At 52.5% G+C, this 8,076-nt stretch overlaps 1 protein-coding gene across 1 annotated transcript; it reads left to right on the top strand.

The window, feature by feature from the left end:
- The first annotated feature begins 931 nt into the window (after positions 1 to 931).
- On the top strand, positions 932 to 2,046 carry ID1 (inhibitor of DNA binding 1). Its single transcript, NM_001266351.1, has 2 exons — positions 932 to 1,376; positions 1,620 to 2,046. The coding sequence occupies exons 1-2, from the start codon at positions 954 to 956 to the stop codon at positions 1,659 to 1,661; spliced, it is 465 nt and encodes a 154-aa protein (NP_001253280.1). The 5' UTR covers positions 932 to 953; the 3' UTR covers positions 1,662 to 2,046.
- Positions 2,047 to 8,076: the final 6,030 nt, after the last annotated feature.

Raw genomic sequence — 8,076 nt, forward strand, 5'->3', positions numbered from 1 at the left:
GCCCGGGAAGGAGAGGGGGGAGACTAGCTCCGCAGCTGCTGCGCCGTGGGAGGGAGACCCTGCTCTGAGGTCTTTGAGAAAAAAATTTAAAAATGTAGCCAAAAATGGGAAAAAACATTTAAAAGTCACGAGTTGTTGCAGGTTTAGGAAATCTTTGCAAGGGGCTGCAAATTCAAGGTGGAATCGAATGCAGCCTCACTCCACTGCACTCTATCTAGTTCACTTCCCAGCCATCCAGCCTCAAACTTACTAGACCTTCCCGAATTAATTGCTCCGACCTGGGGGGGATCTGGGTAGGCCCTGCGGGTCTCAGGAACACGAACAGCAACATTATCTAGAAATTGAGAAACCCCAGGGGAGCAGATGTAAAGGAGCGCCGGCTTTAAGTTTCGGTCCTGATATTTGTAGATCAAGGTCCCACAGGTATCTTCCAAGAGGGTCCGGAAACCCAGGCTCTCTGGGCTATCCAGAGCCAGCCGCTTCTCCGTTTGGGCCTCAACTTCTCTCATCTGTGAAATGGAGCTGGAGAAGTGAGAAAGTGAATATGGGAAAAACTGATTCCTGAGGTCTTTTCATTATAAGGCAATGCCGGCTTAGCTTCCTTGCCTCCTTCACGAGGAGCCCAGTGCAGCCCTCGCCTCCACCCGCTGCCCTTACCACCCACCCACCCTAGCTGTTCTTGAAACTCGGGTAGTCTTTCCAGATTGAGAGGGTGCACTAGAAAAGCATAAGGCGGGACCTAGGAGCGCGGGCCACGCCCCCATACCGCCCATTGGCTGCTTTTGAACGTTCTGAGCCCGCCCCTCCGGGGGCCGTGGCATGTTTATAAAAGACCTGCGGTGGCTACGCGTTTTCATTCCACGTTCCTAACTGTTCCGTTTTCCGCCTCTGCTTCGGGCTCCCGCCTTCTCCGTTCGTTTTGCCCATTCCGTTTCAGCCAGTCGCCGGAAATCATGAAAGTAGCCAGTGGCAGCACCGCCGCCGCCGCAGGCCCCAGCTGCGCGCTGAAGGCCGGCAAGACAGCGGGCGGCGCGGGCGAGGTGGTGCGCTGCCTGTCTGAGCAGAGCGTGGCCATCTCGCGCTGCGCCGGGGGCGCCGGGGCGCGCCTGCCTGCCCTGCTTGACGAGCAGCAGGTGAACGTGCTGCTCTACGACATGAACGGCTGCTATTCACGCCTCAAGGAGCTGGTGCCCACCCTGCCCCAGAACCGCAAAGTGAGCAAGGTGGAGATCCTCCAGCACGTCATTGACTACATCAGGGACCTGCAGTTGGAGCTGAATTCGGAATCCGAAGTCGGGACCCCCGGGGGCCGAGGGTTGCCGGTCCGGGCTCCACTAAGCACCCTCAACGGCGAGATCAGCGCCCTGACGGCCGAGGTGAGATCCAGATCCGACCACTAGATTATCCTTATACCTACGGGGAAACTGAGGCCAGAGAGGGTGTGGGCGCTTGCACCAGTTCCGTCCCATCTTTGCGGGTAGCTGGCTATGCCGGGGGTGCCTAAGGAGCCTGGAAAAAGCGCTCTCCCGTCGTGTACTCCTGGGGAAGGGGGCGTCCGCTGCGCTCGGAGCGGCGTCCCTCCCAACGCTTCGGTCTCACCTCTTCTCTCGTTTTCACAGGCGGCATGCGTTCCTACGGACGATCGCATCTTGTGTCGCTGAAGCGCATTCCCCAGGGATCGGCGCACCCCAGCCATCCGGGGGCAAGAGGAATTAAGTGCTCTCCCCAACGCGCCTCGCCGGATCTGGGGGCGAACTAGACAGATCGGCGGCCACTGCGCCCTTACAGCATCCAGCCTAGGGCTGAGGGACTGGAGAGGAGAGGGCGACCCTCTCTCCACACCTACTAGTCACCGGAGACTTTAGGGGGTGGGATTCCACTCGTGTGTTTCTATTTTTTGAAAAGCAGACATTTTAAAAAATGGTCACGTTTGGTGCTTCTCAGATTTCTGAGGAAATTGCTTTGTATTGTATATTACAATGATCACCGACTGAGAATATTGTTTTACAATAGTTATGTGGGGCTGTTTCTTTGTTATTAAACAAATAATTTAGATGGTGGCAGTGACTTCTTGCATTGAGGGGAGGGTCCTCGGCTGGGGGTTGACCCCTGACCCTCTTCACAGCTGGTTCTGGGAGGAGAACTGGAGGGCTACATCTGGATTGTTGCTCTTACCGGCCTGAATGAGTGTTTCCGGTGTCTTTAAAGTCTATTCTTCCCCCCACCATCCCCGGCCATTTCCCTGCTCCCTAGTGTTATAAAACTAAATACTCTAGACCTCTGGGGTTTCTCAAGGTGATCATTGGGCCATCTGGATCACCTGGGGAGGTTGTTAAAATGCAGATGAACCTGCCAGGGCCCCCTCTGTGTTGGAGTATTGAGCAAGCCATTTAAGTTGGAGAACGTGGTCGCTGGACCACCCACTTCCTTGCCAAGATGTGGATAAAATGAGACCCAGTGGAAAAGGACTTGCTTAGGGCCATAGCTTGTGAGAGGCAGTGATTCTATCACCCCATTCCCCAGTAGGAGGTGCCTCCCCCAACAGCCTACCTCTGGGTTCCAGCAGGCCGCCCTGGGGCTCCTGGCTCATCCAAGTGGGTGAGCAAGTTGGCAGGGCCAGGTTGGGCACAGCTGCTGGGACACCTGCTCTAGGTCCAGACTCAGCCACATCACCCTGGCCTGGCTCTGTTGGCAGCTCAAACAAATCTCCCCCCAACCCCAGGGTTCCTGGGTAGGATCTGAGGAGTGGAATCTCATTCCCCAGCTCCTGAGCAGGATAAATACGTCATTGGCAACGGCCTATCTGCCTGGACATGTATGTGGATTTCTACTCAGGGAAGCGTGTATGGGTGTCTACTCCTGTGTACCTAACAGGAGTAAGCTGGTCTCCCCCTGCTACTCCACGGTGGGGATGGGCCAACTATTCACATATAGGCCTGGGGGTGTAAGTAGGGGTATGCTCGGGGCTGTGTGCAGAAGGGCAAATAGAGCACATGTGTTCTGCAGATAAGTGTGGAACCTCCAGCTGTTTGGGCTTGTGTGTTCTGCCTAAATGCATTGTGGGCATCTCTGCATGGGTCTGGGATGATGGATGGGTTTGAATGTCTGGGGGCCACAGAACCACACTGTGGGTTTCTGTGTATATAATTGTTCCATAGATTGGTTGGCATTCCTGGGCCTCTGCGGGTCTGGAGTGAAGGTGGGGACAGCTATGTTTGGGCAAATCCTTCCTCAAAAGTTCACGTGGCAACTCCCTGGGCTATCATTAGGTCCTGGGGGCACCAACCCTCAAGAATAGATGCCAGGTAAATCCCCATGTGTTACATATGGAGAAACTGAGTCCCAGGAATGGCAAAGAACTTGTCCCAGAAAGGTAAGGGCTATTCATACATTTTGTCAATAAACGATAGAATAAAATAAATAGCCCCTAGCACCGGAAGCCTGGCTCTGCTCAACTCAACCCTTTACAAAAACGGTTTCGTGGATACCTGTGGGGCTAAAGGCAGGATTGTGGTCCCCGTTTTACAGCAGAAGACACAAGCTCACAGACGGGATGAACAAAAAATCAAATGAAAGATTATGATTCCTTGAGCACTAACGTTAAGCCAGTTATACCCCCTCCACAAGCAGTTTATGGCTTTTATCAAACACAGTATTTGCAGGCGAATTATGTTCTTTGCTACCCCCTCTCCACCGGCTGCTGTATCAATAGTACTAACCTCACGGAAAGTAGTACAGAATAAATGAAAGTAAGTGGTTAAAACGTTTAGCACAATGCTTGGCACAATGTTGCATAGTTATATATTATCATGATTAATTGTCGCCTGTGCATCCTTGGAGTGTCCTCGGAGGCACACGTGTGCACGCACTCCCTCTCACGTGTGGGCCCTGGCCTGCAAGCCCACCCACGGGACGTAAGCAGGTTCCCCCTCGCGTACTCCGACATGCAGGGCCTTTCTTCCAGGGGAGGAAGGGGCTGCGGCAGGGGCCTGGGCCACCTCCCCCGCCATTCAGGCACACTCTGGATTCCACGTTCCCCTCTTTTCCCCTTTGGCCCAGGCCCAGCCCATCTGGAGGCCGGCTCGGCGGCGGCCTGGGAGCGTTTCCATCAGCTGGGCCCGAGGAATGCGGAGCTATTTAACCTGAGCATCCCCAGGTGTACGGAGGCGCCTGGCTGTCTGGGGCCCGCAGTCTTTGGCACGGCCGCGCTAGACAAACAGCGCGCCGCCCCCGCCCTGCCCCTCCGCCCGCAGCTGCAGCCGGGCCTGGGAACCGGCGGGCGCCGGCGGCTTGCATAAGAGGCTCCGGGCCTCGCAAAGGGAGGGAGGGAAGGAGGGAGGGGGACAGAGGCCACCGGTGTGTGTGCGTGTAGCACACAAAACCCTGCTCCTTTGGAAATCATTAACTCCTTAACCTCTCCTGGACAGGACGCAGCCAGGAGCTGGGGTGGAAGATGCCGAGAAACCCCAGGACCAAGTTTCTTGAGCACTGAACTCTGCCTTTCCGGGGATGTAATGTTAATATTATTTAAGAAATACGGAGAGCTTATTATGTGCTAGGCACCATACTAAACTCTTTACAATATCAATTCATTTAATCGTCAGAACTTTAACGAGGCCAGTGCTATCATCATACGGTCATTTGAATAACAGTAACAACCACCACTACCACAAGAGTAGTAGGCTAACATTTTAGTAGGGAGGCAGGTAGAACCCAAGCCCAGAATCAGCGTTGATGCTCATCACTTCACCTGTCAGAGCCTCTTTTCTTTTTTGGAAAATGGGCTTCAGAACCTGGGCCTCAAGGACTAATTGAACCAATGCACCTAAAAAGCATAGCACAGGCTCACAGTAGTGCATGTTGCAATAACGTGTTTTGAGTGGATTGTCTCAACAGCCCTACCAGGTGTGGGCCTACTGCTATATCCACTTTTTTTTGTTTGTTTTTCTTGAGACAGAGTCTTCCTCTATTCCCCAGGCTGGGGTGCAGTGGCACCATCTTGGCTCACTGCAGCCTCCACCTCCCAGGTTCAAGTGGTCCTCCTGCCTCAGCCTCCTGAGTCACCGAGATTACAGGCAAGTGCCACCATGCCCAGCTAATTGTATGTTTTTATAGAAAAGAGTTTTCACCATGTTGGCCAGGCTGGTCTCAAACTCCTGACCTCAAGGGATCTGCCTGCCTCAGCTTCCCAAAGAGCTGAGATTACAGACGTGAGCCACCGTGCCCAGCCTATATTCACTTTTCAGATGACAAAACGGAGGCATCAAACAAGTGTGGTGACCTGCCCAAGGCCACATTGCACATTGACTTAGAGGACTTTCCAGAAATCAGACTTGTCCAAATCAGGCTTATGAGGGGCCTCATGTTCCCAGAGTATGTCTAGTTCATAAAACCTTTCATCTTATTTCCAACTGAAATAATACCTGGTCATTATGTTTATTTGTTTTAAAAGCATACATCAGATAAATGCAAGAAATATACACATTTCACAACTTTTGCAACCCACGTTGGGGAATGTCTTTTTTTTTTTTTTAGACAGAGTTTTCCTCTTGTCACCCAGACTGGAGTGCAATGGGGCGATCTTGACTCATTGCAACCTCCACTTCCCAGATGCAAGCAATTCTTCTGCCTCAGCTTCCCAAGAAGCTGGAATTACAGGCATCTGCCAACACACCCAGCTAATTTTTGTATTTTTAGTAGAGACGGGGTTTTACAATGTTGGCCAGGCTGCTCTCAAACTCCTGACTTCAGGTGATCCACCTGCCTCAGCCTCCCAAAGTGCTGGGATTATAGGCATGAGCCACCGTGCCCAGGTTTTTTTTTTTTTTTTTCGTGAGACGGAGTCTCGCTGTGTCACCCAGGCTGGAGTGCAGTGGCGTGATCTTGGCTTACTGCAACCTCCGCCTCCTGAGTTCAAGCAATTCTCGTACCTCAGCCTTCTGAGTAGCTGGAATTACAGACGTGCACCACCACATCTGGCTAATTTTTGTATATTTAGTAGAGACGAGGTTTCACCATGTCGCCCAGGCCAGTCCTGAACTCCTGACCTCAGGTGATCCGCCCGCCTCAACCTCCCAAAGTACTGGGGTTACAGGCGTGAGCCACCACACCTGACCCATGCCAGTCACTCTTATTGAGCACCAGGAACTGCCAGCCAGAGAGAGCTCCCTGCTGCCCAGGGTCACACACAGCAGGCCTTCCTGGTGGCAGGCAGGCCTCACATCCCAGCACAGCTGCCAGAAAGAAAGGAGGTGAGTCACAGGGCCAGGCCAGGAGCTGGGTGAGGCTGGGGCCAGGGTCCAGGCGGGCGCCACTTTCCAGGAAAGGGAAGGGAAGGGAAGAGGAAACCAGAAGGCCAGGAGGAGCACAGGGAAGGGCGAGGGTGCCCTTATCTCCCTGGACCCGCCCTGGCTGGTGCTGCTTCCTGCTGCAACTCTTGCAAAACCTCCTTCCCAACACTGTCCTCAAGCAGGGTGCCCCAGGCCAGTACCAGGTTGCATCAAGGCCTTGTGCAAGGGGAGTTAAGAGGGGGACAGTGGCTGGGAGCAAGGCAGGGCGAGAGGTAAGGCAAATGTGGGTTCTAGGCCCAGTGCCACTTCTGGTTGGGCAGCTGCTTCACCTCCTGGGCTCTCAGGATCCCCAGCATTTTTTTTTTTTTTTTTTTTTGAGATGGAGTCTCACTCTGTTGCCAACCTCCGCCTCCTGGGTTCAAGCAATTTTGGGGGGGCATATTTTTTAGTAGAGAGATGGGGTTTCTACATGGCCAGGTTGGTCTCGAACTACTGACTTCAGGTGATCCACGTGCCTCGGCCTCCCAAATTGTTGGGATTACAGGCATGAGCCACTGTACCCTGCCATCCCCAGCTTTGTTTTGTTTTGTTTTGTTTTGTTTTTGAGATGGAGTCTCCCTCTGTTGCTAGGCTGGAGTGCAGTGGCATGATCTCGGCTCACTATAACCTCTGCCTCCCAGGTTCAAGTAATTCTCCTGCCTCAGCCTCCCAACTAGCTGGGATTACAGGTGTGCGCCACCACACCCAGCTAATTTTTGTGTTTTTAGTAGAGACGGGGTTTCACCATGTTGCCCAGGATGGTCTCAACCTCCTGACCTCGTGATCCGCCCGCCTCGGCCTCCTGAAGTGCTGGGATTACAGGCGTCAGCCACCACGCCTGGCCTCATTCCCAGCTTTTAAATGGGTGTTATACTCACTGTTTTGAGGTTTCAGTGATAGCATCCCAAACCTTTGCACTCCTCAAGCCTCAGGCTAGGCCATTGTACTTCTACCTGGAAAACTACTAGCCCCAACTGGTTCTTTCAACAAATAGTTTATAAAGCTTCTACAATATACTAGGAACAGGGCCCCAGGACTTAACAATTCAGATACAAATTCTTGCTGTCTTGGAACTTACATTCTTTTTTTTTTTTTTTTTGAGACGGAGTCTCGCTCTGTTGCCCAGGCTGGAGTGCAGTGGCCGGATCTCAGCTCACTGCAAGCTCCGCCTCTCGGGTTCACGCCATTCTCCAGCCTCAGCCTCCCAAGTAGCTGGGACTACAGGCGCCCGCCACCTCGCCCGGCTAGTTTTTTGTATTTCTTAATAGAGACGGGGTTTCACCGTGTTAGCCAGATGGTCTCGATCTCCTGACCTCGTGATCCGCCCGTCTCGGCCTCCCAAAGTGCTGGGATTACAGGCTTGAGCCACCGCGCCCGGCCAGGAACTTACATTCTTAGTGGGAGACATGCAGTAGATAAATATGCATATGTGTAATCAGAGGTGCATTTACCTGGAAATTACTGAAGCTTAAACTTCAAGCCTCCTCACCTGGAAAGAGTATCAGCCATGTGTTCACATGATTTCTGTGTGTTTTGCAAGATCTGCACAATGTTGTATTCTTTTCTTTGGAGGCTGTACAAACCTAGATCCTCTCCTTTAGAGGAGACAAAGCAGGGCCCAACTTTGAAGGCACAGCTGTAGAAGACAGGAAGAATCGTGTCTGTGGGTGCTGTTCATTTCTTGGGTTTGTTTTGTTATTTTTTTATTTTATTGATTTATTTTTATTTATTTATATATATTTTTGAG

Source organism: Macaca mulatta, chromosome 10, assembly GCF_049350105.2.
Source record: "Macaca mulatta isolate MMU2019108-1 chromosome 10, T2T-MMU8v2.0, whole genome shotgun sequence".
Taxonomy (NCBI): domain Eukaryota; kingdom Metazoa; phylum Chordata; class Mammalia; order Primates; family Cercopithecidae; genus Macaca; species Macaca mulatta.

Bases quoted from the DNA above. Each gene is read 5' to 3' on its own strand.
- ID1 (NM_001266351.1), top strand. From the start codon at position 954: ATGAAAGTAGCCAGTGGCAGCACCGCCGCCGCCGCAGGCCCCAGCTGC. The intron at 1,377-1,619 runs GTGAGATCCAGA...TCGTTTTCACAG, and splicing joins TCAGCGCCCTGACGGCCGAG to GCGGCATGCGTTCCTACGGA.